The sequence below is a fragment of the Sus scrofa genome, chromosome X (genome assembly GCF_054392235.1).
Source record: "Sus scrofa isolate SSC_HxYL_T2T_F1_AM1 chromosome X, Sscrofa_HxYL_maternal_Yorkshire_Landrace_v2.0, whole genome shotgun sequence".
In the NCBI taxonomy this organism is placed as follows: domain Eukaryota; kingdom Metazoa; phylum Chordata; class Mammalia; order Artiodactyla; family Suidae; genus Sus; species Sus scrofa.
In genome coordinates, this window is record NC_139401.1 from 19,957,304 (window position 1) to 19,980,337 (window position 23,034).

General features: G+C 47.6%; 1 protein-coding gene across 25 annotated transcripts in view; it reads right to left on the minus strand.

The window, feature by feature from the left end:
• Window positions 1-14,087: 14,087 nt before the first annotated feature.
• MAP7D2 (MAP7 domain containing 2) overlaps window positions 14,088-23,034 on the minus strand; it is a 95,350-nt gene continuing 86,403 nt past the window's right edge. For 14 of the 25 annotated variants that reach the window (XM_085008736.1, XM_085008728.1, XM_085008725.1 and 11 more), the window contains 6 exons: window positions 22,640-22,744; window positions 21,612-21,668; window positions 20,672-20,750; window positions 19,799-19,985; window positions 17,385-17,660; window positions 14,088-15,373 (listed from right to left, as the gene is read on the minus strand). In XM_085008736.1, coding sequence (XP_084864862.1) covers window positions 17,411-17,660; window positions 19,799-19,985; window positions 20,672-20,750; window positions 21,612-21,668; window positions 22,640-22,744 — 678 coding nt within the window. In that variant the 3' untranslated portion in view covers window positions 14,088-15,373; window positions 17,385-17,410. The remainder of the gene's footprint in view (window positions 15,374-17,384; window positions 17,661-19,798; window positions 19,986-20,671; window positions 20,751-21,611; window positions 21,669-22,639; window positions 22,745-23,034) is intronic. The other 11 variants (XM_085008735.1, XM_085008733.1, XM_085008723.1 and 8 more) reach the window with 2 other exon arrangements.

The following is a 23,034-nucleotide window of genomic DNA, read 5'->3' on the forward strand; positions in this document are numbered from 1 at the left end:
CTACAACAGAATGATAGCACTACAAATTTATGGACACCCATCATAGCGGCAAGCCTTGGTGCCTCTCAGGGATACTTTTATGAGACATCTCTCATTTCCAGTAAGTGCTGTTACTAACCTTTCCCACTCTCTTGAAGACCCATAGCAATGATCATTTTCCTCTCTTCACACATGATTTTGCTTCCTGTTGTGCAGCGAGAATTCCCTGGCAGAGTATATAAGGCCTTTTATTATCTGCTTCATACTTACCGCTCGAGCCTCTCTCCCCCTTGTACTCAACGTTCTGGCTATACTGAAATGTCTGCCACTTGAGATGAATACTGCTTTTGCTTCCACTCAAGTGCACATATTGCCCCTTCTGTCTGGTTAAGAGACGTGAGACCCTTTCATCTGCATATATATGGCTTCAGTGCAGGAACATTTTGTTCCATTCTACCTTCAAGAATTGTTTCTTCTCCATTTGTTCTGGTCTCTTTTAGGAAGAGCAAGTATTTGTGATAATTCTCTGTTATACCCGTTTGTTCAGCAGTAACTCTACAAATGAAACACAAAGCTCCAAGACAAGAATAGCTGGAGAAACTTAAATTGTACAACATAACTTGCATCTTTCCTGTTTCTTATTCCATCGTGAACCTGTGCTAAAAATAGAACGTGCTAGAGCTCCAGATGAGCAGAAACAAATCCGACTAGGAACCATGAGGTTTCCGGCTCAATCCCTGGCCTTGCGCAGTGGTTTAAGGATCTGGCATTGCAGTGAGCTGTGGTGTAAGGGCACAGACATGGCTCAGATCCTGCATTGCTGTGTCTGTAACTCTGATCTGACCCCTGGCCTGGGAACCTCCATATGCCACAGGGCAGCCCTAAAAAGCAAAATAAATAAATAAATACATAAAAATTAAAAATCATTGCAATTCTCACTTAAAATTAAAAATTAAAAAAAAAAGTTTCTATTATTGAGATTTTCATCTCCTTCCGCCATTCCTTCTCTTTCCTGCCTCATCCTGCTCTTTCAAGTCATTCTATGGACTTTCTCTCTCACCCTTTCATTTCCTTTGGGCTTTATGGAAGGCATATCTTCTTGCAAAAGGATAAATTGGTCATTAAAATTCTTCTTTCCGACTCCACAGTCAATAATTTTCATAGATGTCCTCTTCTTTCTCTTCCACAATAAGGTTTTGTTTACTAAAAAATATATATGGTGAAGTACACCAAACTAATCACTACGTATGTATACATAGTCTTTTGATTCATCTTTGAACAAGGTGATCTTTGTGAAGACTTTTTTTCCGGTTAATAATAAGAAATCGATTGGCCTTGCTCTGTATGATGCTTATATGGACAGAGAGGTTAAGCAGTTTGCATGAGGCCTCAGAGCTCTTGGTGGGTATATGAATAGCACACACATGTACATACACAGAATAAGCCTAAGAGAAATGCAACGTTGTCAGCCTTTACATTTCTTTTTCTTTGCTTTCCATGCAAAGCCACACCTGCTGCAGAATGTCAACGATGCTTAATACAAGGGTTCTGTATTAGTGAGAATAAATTACCCTATGATAGCAATCCCAAATCTCAATGGCCTATAGAAACAAATGTTTATTTTTCACTTATGTTTCAAGTCCATCATAGGTCAGCTTTGGTTCTTCTGTCTGGGACCCAACGTGAAGAAACTGACCCTATCCGAGACATTATTGGTGTTCCATCAGAAGAAAAGGAGCAAGAATGGAACTGTGCATTGGCTCTTAAAGCTTTAAAGCTGGGTCAAGTTCTGGGAGTAGGGCCCAGCAGTTTCAACAATGCTCCAGAGGATTCTGAAGCATACTCCAGTTTGAGAACCACTTCTCTGTGGCTTGTACTCCCTGTAAGCTAGGGCATAGAGGCTTGATAAAATTCAGAGTAGCTTTTTTTAAAAATTAATTCTTAAACCAGGAAAAAAAAAAAGTCACATTAAAAAAAAGAGAGAGAGGAGGAGTTCCCGTCATGGCTCAGTGGTTAATGACTCCGAATAGGAACCATGAGGTTGCGGGTTCAATCCCTGGCCTTGCTCAGTGGGTTAAGGATCCAGTGTTGTCATGAGCTGTGGTGTAGGTCGCAGACACAGCATGGATCCCAAGTTGCTGTGGCTCTGGCGTAGGCCGGTGGCTACAGGTCCGATTTGACCCCTAGCCTGGGGAACTCCATATGCCCTAGAAAAATACCAAAAGAGAGAGAGAGAGAGAGAGAGAGAGAAGAGTTCCTGTTGTGGCTCAGCAGGTTATGAATCCAACTAGTATCCATGAGAAGACGGGTTTGATCCCTGGCCTCACTCAGTGGGTTAAGGATCCGGCATTGCCGAAAGCTTCGGTGTAGTTCACAGGTGCAGCTTGGATCTGGCGTTTCTGTGGCTGTGGTATAGGCCAACAGCTGCAACTCCGATTCAATCTCTAGCCTAGGAACATCCATATGCTGCAGGTGCAGCCCTGACAAAGAAAAAACAAAGGGGGGGGGGGGACGCAGGCTTTGATACAGACTTAGACCAAGTGCCATTGTCATTTTTGGAGGGACACTGCTTCTGGGGAAACCTGCCAGTTGCCCTGACATGTATCTCCAGCCATCCTTCTGTACAGGTTTCTTTTTTAAATGCTGATGTGAGAATAAGGTAATTAGGAAGATGTAGGACAAAGAGCTTTCTCCTCCCTTGACAGTGCTGCTGGCCCAGATTTTTCTCATAGTTTTTGTCTAGAAGGTTTGTATTATGTTGGTCATGGCTTCAGCATCGACATTAGTCCTCCTAACCCAGGACTGACGGAACCAGGTGCGTTGTCTCTTTCCTAAACTATCTGGCTTTGGTTGTGTTGCTTGATACAGTCAATGAAATTTGCTGTATAATGATTAGCTGGCTCTGATCCTCTTTGTCTTCCATCCCGTGATATAGGCACTTTTTTGAGGATGCTGTCCTTTCTGTACCTTTGCTTTTTTTTTTTTTTTTTTTAAGGGCTTTGTCAACAGCAGAGCACAGACAGAAATGATTTATACTGTTTGGGAGAGGATGTTTTTAGACAGGCTTATGCTGCGGATTCCTTGTTTGCTCATTCCGGTCACCACCTTTATGTCTGTTTTCCTGCCGCGATGGAGGACAAATTCCTAAACGAGATGTGGTAGGGTAGCTGCTACTAGCCCTTCGGGTCCCATAAATTAATTCTGATGAACGCTGTAATATCTGAAGCAGCTTGGCCCTGGTTCTGAAAGCCATACACTATGTGTGGTTTTAAAACAATGTCTCACAACTCAGTCACTGTTTTGAAAAAAAATTTTTTGATCGATGTGAACTACCTACACTTTTTTTCTTTTTTTTTAAAAAAAGTCATTGGAGTGTTTTGGGGGGACAGCAAAGTGAATCAGTTTATGCATATGCATATATCCATTCTTTTTTGGATTCTTTTCCTATAGAGGTTATTACAGAATATTGAGATTTCCCTGTGCCATACAGTAGGTCCTGTAACTTATCTATTTTATACGTAGTATTGTGTGTATGTTAATCCCAACCTCCTAATTTATCCCTCCCCCCAACATTTCCCCTTTGGTATAAACCATAAGGTTGGCTTCCAAATCTTCGAATCTGTTTCTGTTTTGCTAATAAGTTCTTGTGTATCATTTTTATTAGATTTCGCAATTAGTAACCTCATATGATATTTATCTTTCTCTGACTTACTTCAATTAGTATGATAATCTCTAGGTCCCTTCAGGTTGCTGCAAATGGCATTATTTCATTCTTCTTAATGGCTGAGTAATATTCCATTGTGTATATAATATATTTCTACCACATGTTCTTAATTCATTCATCTGTCGATAGACATTTAGGTTGCTTCCATGTCTTGGCTATTGTAAATAGTGCTGCAATGAACATTGGGGTGAATTATCTTTTCGAATTAGGGTTTTCTCCAGATAGATGCCCAGGAGTGGGATTGCTGAATCATACAGTAGCCCTATTTTTAGTTTTTTAAGGAACCTCCATACTCCTCTCCATAGTGACTGTACCAATTTACATTCCCACCAACAGTGTAGGAGGGTTCCCTTTTCTCAACACCCTCTCCAGCATTTATTGTTCGTAGACTTTTTGATGATGGCCATTCTGAGAGATGTGGGGCGGGTACCTCATTGCGGTTTTGATTTGCATTTCTCTAATAATTAGCAATGTTGAAAATCTTTTCATGGCACGTGCCTACTGGCCATCTGTATGTCTTCTTTGGAGAAATGTCTACTTAGGTCTTCTGCCTATTTTTATTGGGTTATTGGTTTTTTGATATAAAGCTGTACGAGATATTTATATATTTTGGAGATTAATTCCTTGTTGGTTGCTTCATATGCAAAGATTTTCTCCCATTCTATGGGTTGTCTTTTTGGTGAACTATCTATATTGATGCAAAGCAAAAGGGAACAATGAAGTTAGGTTTAAAACTTAATTTTACTGCAAAATAATAATTTGTTTAAAAGTTCATTACTCACCTTATTAAATCTTCAGTGTTCCCCTGAAGCTTTTCCCCCAAATCCTTGACAGATTCGGTTCATATCTTTTCTTACCAGAAGTGGTCAAGTTTTGTCCTGGCACAACCCAGACATCAGTTCCAAAGTCATTAAGCTCTGAAAACTTTCATTTGCTTTCACTCTGTATTTATTAGGTACCCCACAGTTTCTTCTTAAATTGTCACACCAATTTCCACTCTCCCTTAGACTGGGAAGGAAGGAGAACATAATGGACCCTGTGGTAGATTTTATAATAATACAATCAAAATATGTACTGCTCTTCTCTTTGCAGGCTCCCTACTTGAAACTCAAAAATGACAAATGTGGCTCCCATTTTATTTCCATTGGACAGCTGTGGTCTCAGTCAGTCGTGGCAGCAGAGATGACTATCCACCCACCGAATTCCTTGTGCCGTCCCTTACATAGTATAGGGTAAGAACCAAACCAGTCAGGGACTATACTTCCCAGCATCCCTTGCATCTAAGTGGGGCCATGTGACTAATTCTTGCCAATGAAACCTGAGTGGAAATAATGTGGGTCCCTTAGAGACCAAGGTGGTCGGGAAGTAATGTGTCTTCTCCATACTCTTTGCCTCATCTGTCGGCAGATGCAGAAAAACATGATAAAGGAGTTTTCTGGTGGCTCTGTGGGTTAAGGACCTGGTGTTGTCACTGCTATGGTGCAGGTTTGATCCCTGGCCTGGGAACTTGTGTGTGCCATGGGCCCCCCCCAAAAAAAATTATAAAATTGGAAAATGAGGGATCTGTAAGATGAAAGGGGCCTAGTCCCTGAATTACCACTCAGAGGAGAGTTGTAATAAGGCACATCTGTTATGGGTTTCACATGAGGAAGAAAAAGGTTCTATTGTGTTTGGGATATTGTGCATCTTGGGAAGAGGGTGGGGGCTGTTATAGAAGCTAACATTACCTTTACTAATACGCATGATCATCTCTTTCCCTTTGGCCAGTGATTAGCTTAGGGGTCAGTGTAAGACCTAGTATGGGCCAATGAGAAGCAGAAATCTTCTGGGAGCTTCTGGGAAAGAGTTTCCTCCTTGATAGAAGGAGGGAACAGTACAAAGGGCAGCCTGCCACTACCGTTTTCCATGACTTTGACACAACGGCCTAGAAGATGGGATGCTGGCACCACAGAAAACTTTCTAAGAGCTGAGAAACTCAAAGAAGGGCCTCCCAGAAACCTGTCATTGGAGCTTTGTTACACATTACGTACAACCAATAAATATCTTTAATGTTGAAGCCACTTTCTGTTGCATTTAGCGGAACCATCCACACTGGTGTACTTATCTCCAATTTAAAAGAAAATTCATTCAGAGTTCCCACTGTGGCACAGCAGAAATGAATCTAACTAGGAATCACAAGGTTGCAGGTTTGATCCCTGACCTTGCTCATTTGGTTAAGGATCCAGCGTTGCCATGGGCCATGGTGTAGGTTGAAGACACAGCTTGGATCTCACATTGCTGTGGCTGTGGTATAGGCCAGCAGCTACAGCTCCAATTTGAACCCTAGCCTGGGATCCTCTGTATGCCGTGGGTTTGGCCCCAAAAAGACAATAAATAAATAAATAAACTTGCAAAGAGAAAATCTTTGCAAATGAGTCAACTGACAAGGGATTACTCTCCAAAATTTGTAAACACCTCCTACAGCTCAATACCAAAAAAAAACAAACAACCCCATCCAAAAATGGGCAGAAGATCTAAACAGACAATTCTCCAAAGAAGACATACAGATGGCCAAAAAACACATGAAAAGATGTTCAACGTCACTCATTAGTAGAGAAATGCAAATCAAAACCACTAGGAGGTCTCACCTTACACCAGCCAGAATGGCCATCAGCAAAAAGTCTATGAACAGTAAGTGCTAGAGAGGGGGTGGAGAAAAAAGAACCCTAGTACGCTGTTGGTGGGATTGTCAATTGGTGCAACCACTGTGGAAAACAGTATGGAGATTCCTCAGAAAACTAAACATAGAACTACCATTTGATCCAGCAATCCCACTCCTGGGCATCTATCCAGAGAAAACCATGACTCAAAAAGACACATGTACTCCAATGTTCACTGCAACACTATATACAATAGCCAAGACATGGAAACAACCTAAATGTCCATCAACGGAGGAGTGGATAACGAGGATGTGGTACATATACACAGTGGAATGTTACTCAGCCATTAAAAGGAACAAAATACCAGCATTTTTAGCAACATGGATGGACCTAGAAATGATCATGCTAAGTGAAGTCAGTCAGACGATGAGACACCCACATCAAATGCTATCAACTTACATGTGGAATCTGAAAAAAGGACACAATGAACTTCTTTGCAGAACAGACTGCAAAAATGTATGGTTTCCAAATGAGACAGTTTGGGGGGGTGGGAGGATGCACTGAGCGTTTGGGATGGAAATGCCTTAAAATTTGTTTGCGGTGATTGTTGTACACCTATAAAAATAACAAAATTCATTAGGTAATAAAAAAAGAAAGCCAAAAAAACCTGTAATAATATGAAAATGTTTAACAGTAGATCTGACCTAATCACCCATCACGATTGCAAATAACTTCGTAAATTATTTGTCTACTGTCTCTCTTCCCTGCTAGACTAGGGGCTCCAGGAGAGTGGGGACAATACCTGGACTCGATCTCTGCTCCATCCCCATCTGTAGCCAAATGCTTGGCATGGCGTAGGGAGTAGGTATTCATACGTAATTGTTTAATAAGTGAGCATTTGTGACATGGGTTTCCTCCAGGATGAGGAAGAAATATCATACCACTGTCTGTGCTCCCAGATGGGGGTGCAGGCATTCTGCTGGACTGAGCAATAGAAAAGTCAAGTGCCCTCAGCAGAAGATTCCCAGGGGGTTGCAAAGTCAGCAACAACTGGCAAGGGAAGCTGGTTGAGATCAGTTGGGAAACCGGCAAGTATAGCTAGGAGATGTATAGCCTGGCAAGAGCCTGAAGGGGTTGGGTCTGTGTGACTTCCCCAGGCAGGAACTTTGAAGTGCAGTGGGACAGGGCAAGCATAGTCTCCAAAGCAAACCTTACTTTGGCCTAGCTGTGTACTTCCTGGCTGTACATGACCTTAGACTTCACCTGCCTTGGCCCTCATGGTAAAGTGAACATGGCAACAGCAGGTGCTTATCTCAGGAAGCCCTTCTTTTTTCTTTTCCTTTTTTGGCCACTCCCTCCCCCGGCATATGGAGTTACCGAGCCAGAGACCAGATTCAAGCCATGGTAGCAACCTACACTGCAGCTGCGGCAACAGTGGTTCCTTTAACCCACTGCACCAGGCCGGGGATCGAACCTGCGTCCTAGTGCTGCAGAGATGCCACTGATCCCATTGCGCCACAGAGGAAACTCCAGAAAGCTCTTCTTTTTTTTTTTTTTTTTTTTTGTCTTTTCTAGGGCCGCACCTGCGGCATATGGACGTTCCCAGGCCAGGGGTCTCATCGGAGCGGTAGCCACCGGCCTACACCACAGCCACAGCAATGCAGGATCCCAGCTGTGTCTGCGACCTACACCACAGCTCATGGCAACGCCAGAACCTCAACCCACTGAGCGAGGCCAGAGATCGAACCCGCAACCTCATGGTTCCTAGTCGGATTCATTAACCACTGAGCCACGACGGGAACTCCCCGGAAAGCCCTTCTTAAGGTTAAGAGAGAGAATGCATGGAACGCCCTTAGCACAATGCCTAGCTGGCTCTGATTCTCCAGAGCAGACTCTGAGACCAGTTAGCAGGCAGGAAGGACGCGGGGAGGACTGGGTGGGGGGATGGCGGGGCAGGCGGTGGGGGGTCGAGAAGAGAAGGAAGCAGAAGCCAGGATTTGGGTAGCAATACACTCTCAACAGAGGCCTCAGCTGAACCCGAAGGGGGCTCTGAAGCTGGGACAGCCCTTCTGCGTTGCCCAACCTTGAGGCAGGGGTCTTCATATATCTGAATTATCCAGTCAGGATCCAGCCTACCCAAAAGCTGCCCAAGTGAAGGGATTTAACCTTGGTGAGGTAGCCTCCATCAGTCAAGGGCAATTCTTGGAGAGGAACTCCACCAGCACCCCTCAGCAACTGGACCTCCAGCATCTGCAAGTACAAACACCTCAATCCTCAAGGGGACGGCCGTCCAGGGGGCGCACCACGACATCCGCGACACTAGCATTGAACAGGAACCTTGAGAGTCAATAGAGCAGCTGCTTAAACTTTCCCGAAGCCTGCTGAGGACTGAAGGCTTCCTCAGTGTCCAAGAATAACGTTCCAAAGGCGAAAAGCATAGTCGGGATGTAAACATACAGGGAGCAAGTATCAAAAATGTGTCGTAAGCGTTCAAATCGAGCCTCCCTCAGATGTGCCGCTTTCACGTGACGATCGTTTGGAGCTGAAGGTCGCCGAGAGGCTGCAGATTCAAGAGAAACCACCGTCCACCTTTGAGAAGTTGACTCTCTTAACCAGCTGAAGTAAATTTTATCTAAGTGGCCCCATCTATATGGCAAGCAAACACCTGCTCTTCTTCTTCTCATCCTGCGAGTGACACTCCTGTCCTTGGACGCCCCAGACCCCATCCCATTGCTTAGCGCAGATGGCACGTAAGGCCTCACGTTACTTTTCTGTCTCCGAATGCCTCATATCCGTGCAGACTACCACTCGCAGGTGTGCAGAGTTCCCGTATGTAGGAAATGTGATTTGCTCCTGTTACTCTGTCTCATGTCGATTTCATTCTTAGATCGGCCAGAAGAACCTAGAAAGGCAGAAGTAAATTTTTTCCCTCCTGGACAGTGTTGAACTCATCGAGGAGCGGGAGGACGACGCTGGATCAAGGCAGGGTAGGGAACCGACGGTTACAGGCACAGAGGGGTCGGTATACACACGGCACTACACACGTCTATTTAGTGGGGCAAAGAATGCGGGAATAAGATGGCAAAGGGAGATACAAAATTGCTTAGGGCCTTACAGGGACCAAGAGGCATCACCTTTGAAGTCAGCTTTTTTATAGGACAAAAGTCACCCGCGACTTTCTGTCTGCAAGTGAGTAACTCCGGACTGGGTCCCAGACCACAGCACAGGGGAAGTCAGGCGAAGTTACATCTCCTGAGACTCAGCAGCGGCCTAGGCTGCCTTGTCGAGACTGTGGGGTTTTTTGGTTTTTTGTCTTTTCGCCTTTTCTAGGGCCGCTCCCGCGGCATATGGAGGTTCCCAGGCTAGGGGTCGAATCGGAGCCGTAGCCGCCGGCCTACACCACAGCCACAGCAACGCAGGATCTGAGCCGTGTCTGTGACCTACACCACAGCTCATGGCCACGCTGGATCCTTAACCCACTTGAGCAAGGCCAGGGATCGAACCCGCCACCTCATGGTTCCTAGTCGGATTCATTAACCACTGCACCATGATGGGAACTCTGAGACCGTGTTCTCACAGGGCTTGTAAGGGCACACAGTCAGCTCTCGGCCTCATGTCCACGTTCCGAACCATTTCTCACCATCGGTGAATACGGAACACCTCATATCAGCCCTCGGGGCTGTCGCTGTACAGGGGCGACCCCTGAGACCCCTTCAGAAGGCCAGGTCCATCGAGCAAATGGAATTGATTCTTTCCTCCCAGTGATACCAGTACAACTCAGTTCTAAAACAACCATGGTGACCCACTATGGGGACTGCATTCAACCCCACAGCCTCTTGGAACAGCTGCTGTGCAGGACCTAGTACCTTCCAAGCTACCACTTGTTTGTTGCCAGCTCCCTGGCTGGCTCCGAGCTGGGCCTGCACGCGCGCCTAGGACAAATGTGATCGGAGACAAGGACGGCCAACGGGCAGCCGTTGGCTCTAATTCGGAAAAGAAGTCCTTTTCCATAAAAGTTGAATTCCTTGGGCTCTGTTCCCTACATTTTGCATTTCCTGAGATGAGGTGAGATGGGGAAAGGCTGCCTTCATACTTTCTTGGAAATCCAGAAGGTTGGCCGCCTTAGCCCTTTTCCCTAATACCACCCAGCGCTCAGGACCAACTGGAAGAGTCACACTTCTGCATTTCGGAGCTGCCGCCGAGAAGCTTCTCGCTTATGTCCAGCAGAGCTGCAGGCAGGCTCCTACCACTCCACACCTTAAAAGGCACCGGGTGGACATCTGATAAGTAAGCCCATGTTTAGCATTTGAACCGATCTCTATACACAGAGAACGTGAAACCACACACCAGAGAGCCCCCGTGAACTGGGTTCGAGAAACCCCGGGCTAACTTGGCCTGCTGGAATTTAGGGGAACAAAGGCAGCGACTGGTTCAAGGAATACTGTTTTCAAACCCTGTGTTCGTGCTTCCAGATACAGTGGGAACTGGAGCCAGTGGTAAAGCCAAGCTCTGCTGCTCTGAGTTGACAGATGGGTGGGTAACCCCTGCAAAAGCACACTCAGATGAAAAGGTTCTAGAATCAGATGGCAGGGATGGCTGCACGACTGTGAAGAAATCAAAGACACAGATGCATACTTTATAAGAAAGGAATTTTTACGGTATGTGAATGGTATTGCGAGAGTTTTTTTTAAATAAAAAGCACACTCAGAACTACCATTCTCCACAGGGGTTCTGGCCCTTCTTGGCTACAAGCACCTGCTCTCACAAAACACTTCTGCTGCTCTCAGGGGCCAGAGAGCCTGTCCACTCCCCTGAGGAGACCAAAGTTGTGGCCCCTGGGTCAGCACCAGCGGTGCCAAGTTCCGGCTGTGTGTCCTTAGGTAAAGTAAGCCTCCTCTACCTCTGTCTCAGCCTGGGCAAGTCTTGGGACCACGTCGTGTCCAACAGGAATGCAGGATGTGCTGTTAGGGTGCATTCCTGCAGAAGCTTAAACCCCGGCGAGCAGCGGCCACTGCTTCCCAGCCCCTGAGGTCAGGGCAGATCCCGGGGAGGGAGAGGCATCAGTTCAAGGTATTTAGAGGTTGGTACCAAGTCTTGTGTCCAAATTTTTCCCCCGCCTTAAGCTTCGAACCACAATTGGCTCCTGCACCTTGGACTCCACTGCGAACTGGATCATTTCCTCACTGACTTCTAGGCCCTTACTCCCCCCACCCCCATCAGAGATGCAGACCTCAGGAGACACTAAACCACGTCTTTTCTCTCTCTCTCCAGAAACAAGTGTTCCACCCTGGCCCCATCAAGCATTACATTCTTTTTTTTTTTTTTTTTTTTTTTTTTTGTCTTTTTTTGCTATTTCTTGGGCCGCTCCCGCGGCATATGGAGGTTCCCAGGCTAGGGGTCCAATCAGAGCTATAGCCACCAGCCTACGCCAGAGCCACAGCAACGCGGGATCCGAGCTGCGTCTGCAACCTACACCACAGCTCACGGCAATGCCGGATCGTTAACCCACTGAGCAAGGGCAGGGACCGAACCCGCAACCTCATGGTTCCTCATGGTTCCTAGTTGGGTTCGTTAACCACTGCGCCACGACGGGAACTCCAAGCATTACGTTCTTATATGTGTGTGTGACTGAGTCACCTTGCTGTATAGTAGAAAACTGACAGAACACCATAAACCAACAATGGAAAAGATAAAAATCATTTTAAAAAAGAAATACAAATCATTTAGAAAATTATTTTTAAAAAATTCTTACATCTCTGGGGTATGTCGCTGATCTCGATTTCTATCCCAGATTCTATTTCTCTATTTCACTACACTGTTTTAGTTATGGCAGTTTTGCCATATATTTCACTACTTGTTGGGAGGGAAACTGTACATTTTTAAAAACTCGTAAGTTTCTTGGAGTTCGCATTGTGGCTCAGCAGTAACAAACCCAACTAGGATCCATGGAGGCGGAGGTTTGATCCCTAGCCTTGCTCAGTGGGTTAAAGATCCAGCATTGCTGTGGCTGTGGTGTGGGCCGGCAGCTGTAGTTCCGATTCGACCCCTAGCCTGGGTACTTCCATATGCCGAGGGTGTGGCCCTAAAAAAGCAAATCAATAAATTAATCAAATAAAACAACTCATTGTTTCTTAGCTTTGTGTTCATTTTCTTACATGAACCATACAATTGTATTTTCAAGTTGCAAAACAGAAATTCCATTGAGTGGACTTTCATCTAATTTACACAAACGTGATGGAGGGTCACCTACTAGTCTTCTTCAGGTAGGTAGGTTTTCCCATTCAGGGACATGGCCTGTCTTCCCATGGACATCTATTCTAATGTCCCCTGGTCAAGTTTTAGACGATGCTGTTCTTTTTGGGAATTGTATGAGTTTTGTCGGGATCCATTTCCTGTTTATTTTTATAGTTTATTTTTAGACTATTGATTTTTCTTCATTTGGCAGTTGGCTCCCCTCCGAAACTCTTCTCAGTTTCCCAAGGATTTCTCTCGGGTTCCCCGCAGAAAGACTACCCGCAAAGGCTTCTCTTTTCTAATGTGCCTAAGAGTGTGTGCTCCATTCGCCTCCATAACTGTGCTTCCTGAATGATGCTCAAGAGTGGGGAGGGCGGAGGTCGCCCGGTGATGTGCCCCAGTGTAACGGGTGTAACTCTAGAAACAAAAGTTATAGCTCTTTACAATTGCTTTCCAAATGTAAAAAAAAAAAAAAATTTACAAAAGCATTTGACAAATAAGAAGCCTACACCTCCTCAGAAAAATTTAGGACGTTCACAAAACAGAAATTGCTCTTAGGTGTGACTGGCCACGACTCAACCGGCTCAGAGCGCATGAGGACAGAAGCTACTTGTCATGTGCGGTCAAAGGTCAGCACGTGGAAGGGGTGGGGATGTTCACTCTGTGCTCTCGCCAGAGGCGTTGTCGACAGAGCTGGGGAGGGCGGCAGGGACTGGGCCCTCGCCTTCAGAGACAGCCGCCCAGAAGTTACCACGGGTACCTGACCTCCCCAGTCTAGTCCTGGTCCCCTGGCTCCTAGTCTTGGCTGGAGACAAGCCAGGCTGCAGACACGCCACGTGTCTGGAGATACCAGAAAAAGGTGGTGCGGGGTTTCGGCTCAGTGGAAAACCGGGGTCACCATTCCCATTATACTTTATTTCAATGCCAGACTGCTTTGTGGACTGCTTTTGTAGATGACACCACAGTTAAGGGCTCTTAGTTCGCTAGAACTCACTGGCATCGGCGGCATCAAAGCACAGCAACTTTACTGCACGTACGCGTTCATCATGTCCTGGGACAGCTCATCCCTGCAGCTTATTTCCACAGTTGGTTTCACTCAGAACTGACGACAGGGGCATTTTAATGAGTTTGACAGGGTAAGGACACACACATAGGATTTCTGATTTTTTTCCAAACGGGTGTTTGAAAATCTGATATGTGGCTTGGTTTCAGAACATGTCCTCACTGGGCCTATGGAAACAAACAAAGCACTAGCACGCCATCAGACGCTTCAGTGACAATGTATTTCACAGTACACACCATGTACACGTCATGCAAATGAGGCATCGCCACAATCACAATGGTTCTGTGAGGTACAACAGACCACAACCAAACAGACATTCAGCAAAACAGGGCGTGTGAGAAAGACGGCAGGGCATTTTTTGAAAGTCAGACCATGCTATGATTTTCTGTGTGCTTGTCACGAAAGGAGCTTCCTCCCATATTCACCAAGATCAATGAATGGCACTGTGTTACTGGAGGCATAGATTTTATTTAGTATATACACATACACAAACATACACAGCTTCCATAACTAATACAGTCTCACACTGCAGCTGGTTTTAAAAGCACATAAACAAGATTGTTATTAGGATTCCTTTTTCTCTCCTGGTTGCAAACCTCGGTCAGAATTATGGATCTTTTCAAATTCTTTATCATACAAGACCAAAAAACAAAAAAGCTTTCAAAGAAGAAAAGGTTATTTTAATCTGAAAGTCACACTTCACCACAAGAAATGAAATGAAGAAAACACATCGTCACACGGCAGAAAACATGTGGCGTATACATTCTACCATCATTTGTCCCCATCCGGATGTTTGTAAGTTAAAGGCGGCTGAAGTGACACGCTGGGCCCAGTTCAGGGCCCCCTTGATTCAGAGCGCCATGCTTTTCATTCGTGACTGCCTTTATTCGAGTTGAGTAAACGAACAAACAGAAGCCCCAAGATCCAAGAGAGAAACTACAGCAACAACATGAAAAGCAACCACCTGTGCAGGAGATGCCCAATTCATTCAGCCCAGAGGTCGCTCGAGGGTTTGGAGGGGCTACAGCTTGGAGGTTCTGAGGTGCAACACGAAAGGTCCTTGCGGGATTCAGAAGACCGGGCCTAGGAGGGCGGGCGGCGCTCCACGCCGGCCAACGGCCCCTCCCGCAACCAGACCCGCGCCGCCGCCGCCGGCTGTCCAAGGGGTAAGGGGGGCCGACACTCTGTGCAGGTGGCTGAGCTTAATAACAAAAGCCAGCTTCCTGATGGCAACTTCAGCAGAGAAACCCCAGAGATGGGGAGACCCTCTGGAATTTCTTCTCCTTCGAAACACAGGCGGGGAGATGCGCAGCCCAGGTTGGGTATATGTTTAAGGAGAGTCTGGGTACGTGTCTAGAGTATTTACAAGAACAGACATCTCAATGTTCATTTGCTCCAGGTTTGGGAATAAGAAGGGTCATGAGGTGAATTTCCAAGCCGAAATCACTCGGGGTATTCAGAGGCTCACTATGGCAAGAGAGTAGCATGGAAGGGCTGTATCAGCAGCTGAAGCTCGTGGGGATAACCGGACACGAAACTGCGCGAAAGCCCGACAAGGCCAGCGTCTCGAGGTTCTACTGGGAGGGGCCTGTGTCGGACATACTAACTAGGAGATGCAGTTACGCTTTGCTTTAATAATTTGGAATCCAGCGGTTAAGGACGACAGAAGCTTCTTCAGAGGGCCAGCAGCTCCGCCCGGACTACCGGCAGCTTCGCGGGTTCTGCAACCACCACCTGCATCAATTCAAAACCAAAACCAGGTGAGACCAAGGGAGAGACAGGACTTTGCGACTTGTAGCAACTATCCTCTCTCGCTAAAATGATGACTCGGGTGGCACTCTCTACCTTCTTGGTAACGGCACTTTCCCTGGCTGAGAGTGTCTCTCGACTGGAGTGCTAGAGCATTTCGTGGAGGGCCATTCTTTTCGGGGAGTCAAATTTTCTTTGTGGTGGACTGTTCAAAAACCTGCAGGATGTCTGATGTCACGAGCTTTGCATTACAAATGCCAGTCCTGCCTCCAGCCATTGGGACAACATCCCCCCAACACATTTCCAAACACATCTTCAGCAGGACTGGTGGAGAATTCGTTAACTGATGTGACAAGTGAAAATATACATGCAGTATGAATAAAATTACTCAGCCAAGATCTTTTTGGACAGAAATTTTACACTTCTTTTAGTTAGATGTGTAGGAAATAGATTTCAGGAGCCATGGACACTCTCCTAAATTTTGCGGATTTTCTGGTCCTTAACTGACGGTGAGATCAGTGCATCGAAGGGTTCAAGGTATGCTAACGACAAAGGAAATCTCTTACTAAATATTAAGCCATATAACTGAATTTTTTTAAGTGTCCAGGAAGGCAGCTGCTCTTCTAAAGCAGTGATTTGGTTTATTCTAAAAACTACCTGTCACACATTCCCTCGCATGTGTAACAGGACCACAGCTGCTTTTCCACGAGTCAAGGGAAGCAAACTCTAAAATGCATTGTTTGCAGCCAACATCTGAGGTCAGGCAGAAATGGGTATGTGAGGCACTGGGACCTTGGCCATGAAGCTTCCCCGACTTGTTACTCCACTGGAGAAGTAGAAAGGTTGGACTAAATCACGGCCGTTATCAAAGTTCTGTTACAGGAGTGGAATATCATAAAAAGTAAGGTGACTGAGAGAATGCTGAGAATAGAAAAAAAAATTAAGAGCTAAAATGGGAGGAGTAAATGGAATTAAATTATGAAAGGATTTAATGATAGATCCTAATTATGTTTTAATCATTCGAGGATGAGCCCTAAAATGAAACAAATCGAATATACAATTATGGACACACAAATCCAGAGTGTTTATAACCCAGAGATATAACTTTTACTCAAAACGAGAAGCTGCTAGAAGCACTGTGGCAAGAAAAAAAAAAAAAAAGACCAAAGTTGGGGAACAAAAGCTTCGGGGCACAAACTTCAGTTTTCCCCCCATCACCCACTCCCTTAGGTATGATCTAAGAACAGATGTTTGCTTTGAAAGCATTCAGAAGACGTCAACAGAAGAGCAAATCATTTGGTCCAACACTCACCAAAGTATACAAATGATTCTAGATAGAATATAAGATGTCACTGAATAAAACTAGGGGAGAAATGCTTTTTGTTAACACTACCTTGCACCACTATTAGAGCATTCTCTCTTTGTCTCCAAAATAAAGTTGCTGCTTGAGACATGGTTGGTCAAACATTCAGCCAGTACTTCTACACACCTCCCAAAAGCACGGGCACGCACGGTGGGGCATGGCTCCGAAAGCTCTCATACGAAGGATTTATTTGGTTTTTTGGGGGGTTTTTTTGTTTGTTTTTTCTTTTTATGGCCACACCTGTGGCATATGGCAGTTCCTGGGCTAGAGGTCGAATCAGAGCTGCAGCTGCAGGCCCACACTACAGCCACAGCAACACTGGACCCAAGCCACATCTGTGACCTATACCACAGCTTGCAGCAATGCTGATCCTTAACCCACTGAGCGAGGCCAGGGATTGCACTTGCATCCTCACGGACACTATGTTGGGTTCTTAACCTGCTGATCCACACGGGAACTCCTGAAGGATTTACTTGAAATCCATCTCAATTCTCAGGCGTGCTGTGGTATATACCATGAATTCACATTTATGTTTGCATTTTTTTTTTCATCAAAACAAACGTTCAGGAGGCAGAGTGATGTTTATCCTATCTCAGAGAGTTACAGGTTTGGACTGTCATCACAAGACTGTACCTTGCATTAAGGAGATGATGTAACGGTCAACAGAAGGTGTTCAGAGTATTTTCTTGGCCGGGACTGTTGAATCCTTCAATCAGGTTTTTGTTACAGTCATCCAGGCTGAGATTTTCGCTGGATCTCTTGGGGAAAATGGGGGGGCCAGTGAAATCTAAGAGATCTTGAAGGGCCCGGGCATTACCAGTTCCATTTTGGTCCAGAGATACCCCAGGAATCATTTCATTCACTGGTGAAAATTCTGGGATAGAGATAAGCTCTTCTTTTGAAACAGGACTGGAGGGGAAAGGGGGAGAGGGGGAGAGAGAGATGGAGAGACAGACACAGCTATCAACTCTATTTGTCATATTCTGTTGTACTATTCTTTTCTAGAGAAGATGGATTTCGAGCCAGAGCTTGTGTGTAATACATGATAAAAAATACAAGTTAGTTCACCTCGGACACACTGACAGAAATGAGGCCCCGTGAATGAGAACAAGGGGAGTGGACTGAGCAGGGCAGTGAAGGCCAAGCTCACACTGCCCACAGGAAGAAACTAAAAACCGCAGGCACCAGCACACTACTACACAGGAGCCAAGCACTTCCGAAACCCTTCAAATGGGGAACCCAGAGAGCAAATGCCAGCGGCTGAAGGGAGCTGAGGAAGGGGCCTCATCCATCAGCCCAGGGGCACCTCGGGGCCCCTCCGGGGAGAGCGTTTCCTCCACTGCGGAGCCATCCGCCGGCATTTCTGCCTGCCGGGGCTCCCAGCGCAGGCCGAGCTGGGAAGAGTTTGCTGGAGCTGCCTGGAGACCCGGCTCGGCTGGGGACCTGACTGCCCACCGGTCGGCTGCAGAGTCCAGCTCCCCCCAGCCCCCTCGCGGAAGCGAGGCTTCACCGCCCCCCCCCCCCCCACCTCTCCAGCTCCTGCCAGTGGGCCTGCGCTCTCTGCTCTCCCCAGAGAGGGAAGGCCGAGTTTTCGCGGCTGTGGTCCTGTCTCCAGGAGTCTCTCTTAACAGCAGAGTAAGGCTGCTGTCAACTTCGGCTGGTTCTCTCCTTTCTCTGTGAGAGCTTGGAGGAAAATCTAGAACAACTAGTTGAACTGCAAAAGCTCAGAGGCTCTGCCTCCCTCCTGAGCCTAGTTAAGGGCAGCAGCTGACCGAAGAGCGCCTCGGTGGCCTGGGCAGACGGGTTCATCAGTAGCATCGCCCGCCCCACATCCACCCTGCCCACCTCCGTTCCCCGGCCTTAAACGGCGCTCAGAGCCTGGGAGGACAGAATGGCACCCCAAGCTCGGGGGTACCCCCAGGCACCCCCCGTCTCCCAAATGCAGAGGTGGCCACCACAGGAAGAACGCGGCGCACACACAAAGCTCCTTCACGTTCTCGAACCCCGGCCAGCTGCCTCAACACGGCACAGGGGAGGGGGGTACGGGGTCATCCCTCGAGACGCCTCAGCGGTCTCCCCTGGGGGCAGAGTGGCGCGGGGGGGAGGAAGCCTGCCTGGACGGCGAGAGGGCGGCCGGGAGGCCGGGGCCGAGGAGCCCGGCTCGCTCTACTGCGGCCAGGGCGCCGGGAGCCCGCGTTTCCCATGCGCGGCGCAAGGCCAGGGAGCACGGGCCGGGACGGTCACGACTGCTGTGCCCTGGGAAGGCGCTCCTCCGCTTCCCTCTCCCCCAGACCAGGAGAGGACAGGAGCGAAAGCGCCGGCGGGCTGGAGCTCCGGCAGCAATTCTGTGTCACAGGGAGCCAGCCCTCGCTCCAGCTGCCCGGCGCCTCTGCCCCAACGCCCAGCCGAGCTCTCCTTTCGTCCCGCATTAATCTGCCAGGCAGTGTGAGCCACAAACATACCCGTCTAAGAATTCCTTACGTTTTCAGGATCTGAAAGCAAGTTAGTTCCTGTGTCAAGTTTCCAAAGTCAAGGTTACCTAAACACGAGACACTGGACACAGGAGGTGGGCCCCTCTGGTGCCTCACCCAGACCCCCTTTACCTGTGGCTGCACCTGTCCCCTCAGCTGCTACCCTTTCTCTGGGCAACTGCCTCTGGCTGACGGAGCAACACCCCGCCCCCGCCTCCCAGGTGCTCCACAGTCCACGGGGGACGAATACAGTGGCGCGAAGGCCCCTTTCCAGGGCTCCGTGGGACCCGCTGAGACTGCATCCTTGCTCGGAGACTTGCCCTGCCCATCCTGCTTCGCCACTGCCTTCCCTTTCTCCAATAAATCCCGTGCCCCAGCATCCCTGCCCCAGGCTCTGCTTCTAGGGAACATGGCACCGGACACCGATATACCAGTGGCAGCTTTCCTGAATGGCAACCACACCTGCTGGAGGTGTGTACAAAGAGAGGAGTGTGTAAAAGATGGAGAAATCAACTGGGAGGTGGGGGAGGTACCTGGGGAAGAGAGGAGGCTCAAATGCAAAAGCGACGGACTCACCTCACATCCATAGACTGAACTTCTTCAGTGGAATCATCCAGACTGTTTGATTTCCCATCCAGGGCATCCAGGTGAACAAGTCCCCCAGCTGGTTTAAGTCCATTAGCAAAAACATCTTGAGGGAAAGTTTCTGGGGCAGCACGTTCCACACCATTAACTTCCTGGCAGGTGTTCAATCCATTGATTTCTGATGGAGAACACAAAGTCAGTCTGTCAGCCGGAAAATACCCCCGAGAATGAAGTACCCGGGGAAATATCTGTGGAGGCAATTAACTCCTCCGCTTTGCCAACAATGCGACACTTTCGGTGAAAAGAACCCCACGCAGCACCTTGCCACGGGGAAGAGCAGACAAATGCCATCACCATTGTCTGTGCAGAGCTCAGGACCCACCCAGGAGGGTGGTGTTTCGCACAAGGCAACAGAGACATGTCAAGAGGGACTCTGAGGCGGACATGCCTTTCCCGACTCTGGCTGCCAGGAGAGAGGGAAACCCGAGGCGTTTTAAGTACAGATGACAGAAAAGAGCCGGACTCTCCAGACGTCTGGAAAGCAGGAGAAACTGCCAGAGAACAGCAGCGTCCGTTGTGAATAGAACCTGACCAGCAATCAAGCTCCCTGGAAAGCAGCCTGGTCAGCAGATGGCCTGGCTCCGGCGCTGGGATGATGAGAGGAAGTGAGGAACCCAGCGGTTTCCAAATGGACCTGACAGACTTCTGCTGGAGATGGAGTCTCCGCCGGGGAAGGGAAAGCCCATTGGCCCCTTTACAGCAATGACGCCCTTAGGACCCCCCGTGGGTGCTTTTCCCCGCAGGAAGCACCATGAGCCCTCACCGCCTGAAAGGAAGAACGCAAGAACCAGACCTTACACGCACCTATTTTGCTAGGGACCACTGGTTTTATCTTATTTTCCACACACACAGCAGGCTGAAGCTCCACTTTCGGTTCTTCTTTCTGAAAACAGAGGGAAGATTGGCTTTATGTAGAAAGACGAGTGTTTTTTGTTTTTTGTTTTTGTCTTTTAGGGTCACACCTGTGGCATATGGAGGTTCCCCAGGCTAGGGGCAGAATCAGAGCTGCAGCTGTCAGCCTACCTCACAGCCACATCCGTGACCTATGCTGGCGCTAGTGGCCAACGCCAGATCCTTAACCCACTGAACGAGGCCAGGGATCAAATCCGCATCCTCATGGACACAGTGTCAGATTCTTAACCCACTGAGCCACGAGAACTCCTAGAAAGACAGGTGCTTTCGAAAAGCATCGAAGAGAGTTCTCTTGTGGTTCAGTGGGTTAAGGATCCGGTGTTATCACTGCAGTGGTTTGGGTCGCTGCCGTGGCACAGGTTCAATCCCTGGTCTGGGAACTTCTCCGTGCTGTGGGAGTGGCCAAGAAGAAAAAAAAAAAAAAACAGAAAGAAAAGAAAAGAAAAGCATTAGAGGATGTTTGGAACCATGCTGGACCATCTGCCTGTTCCAGGGGAATTCTTTGAATTTCTTGAGCTTATTCCAAATCAGCTGTGTCTCCCTTATTATCATGCCACCACTCTCCTGTTCATCTGTGGACTACAGGGCTTCTCCCTGCACTCCCTGCACGCCCACCCCCGTTTCTCTGAGGACATTTTATATTACGGCCCCATCTCTGAAACGCCTCTCTTTGCTTTCAGACACCTACAGCCGCCTTAATCTGGCCAGGATCAAAGCAGGAAGAGGCCCTTTTTTTCAGGCTAATCCTGACACCTACAATGTCACTGAACGTATCCCGCTGTGCGGCTCTTCTCGGGGCGTGAATCATGACAGTGGTAATCTGAAGGCCTACCTTCACCTCCAGAGACACATCACTCTTCCTTGTTCTCTTCATAATTTCATCTATTCTCTGGGACCCAAAAAGAACCAGGTAAGAGTTCAAAATCAAATACACATAGCCAGGTCTATATGCAATTGCACATTTCTCAGAAACCTTGTAAAAGAGAAGCGTCAGCAGAGGATAACGAGGGTGGCAAGGTTTTCCACTGGTTTTGCAGATACACACCTCTGCCGTAGGAATAAGGTCAAATGCTTAAGAAGCAAGCTAGTAAGTAACTAGAATCAACATTCAAGTTATATCCCATCTGTCTCCTTCCTCTCATTAGGTTACCTAGAAATCAACCCATCACCACCTGCCATTCAAGAAGACCACCCTAGAGAGAGCCAAGCTGAGGCGTGGAAGGGGAGGCCACAGACTGGACCCCATGAGCATGGACCTTTATAACCAGCCTCCTAAACCCACCTTCACCCATTATTACCTCAAGGGCCCAGATACTCCAATTGAATGACAAAAATGCTCAGAGTGGATTAAAATAACAAATCCTGACTATATGCTGTTTACAATGGACACATTTATAGGGACACATCGGTTCCAAGTGAAGAGCTTTATCATGCAAACGCTAATCGTGAGAAGGCTGACAAAACAGACTTGAAGAGAACACGTATTACTAGAGGTAAAGGAGGACATTGCACAGTGATCAAAGGATCCATCTAACAGGAGAATTTAATAACTTGGAATACAAATTCACCTAACAGTAGAGCTCCTTTGGCAAAAATTAGGAGAGCTTATAAAAACAAAAGTGATAGAACTGGAAGGAGAAAGGGACAGATTCGCAATCACAGATGGAGCCGTCGACCCCCTTCAGTAACTCAAAGAACAGGATGACAGAAAACTAACAGATACAGAAGACTTGAGGCATGAGCAACGAACTCACTCTAATGAACCATTCTAAGGTCCCCGTAGCCACAGCTGCAGAACGTGACTGGACTCGCTTCCTGGCCCTGCCTCACCCTAGGTACTCCTCAGCCCTCAGCCCTTACCTTCTTCCTCTCCAGCCGCTCCTGTTCGATCTGCAGCATGATCTGCTCTCTTTCGAGACGCATCTGTTTAGCTGCCTCCTGGGCCTTTGCTTCTGCTGCTTCCTTCTGACAGAAACAGGCAAACCAAGGCGTAGGGTTCACTAAGCTAAAGAAAGCCCTAGTGCGTGCCCCGGGGTGTGCCCCTGTTCCTCCACCGCATCATCAGCCCCACGGATGCTGCTGGGATGACGCCCCCCAGCGGGGGCTGTTCCCATCCTCGGTGTGGCTGTCCACGGCCTGCTCAGGCAAGGCTGGCTCTCGCTCCTGTGACCTCGGTCGACCACGCAAATCACGGGCAGACGGTTTGTACACACGGTCTTTCTGGGTCTGAGGGAAGCCTCTGGCCGTGACCTATG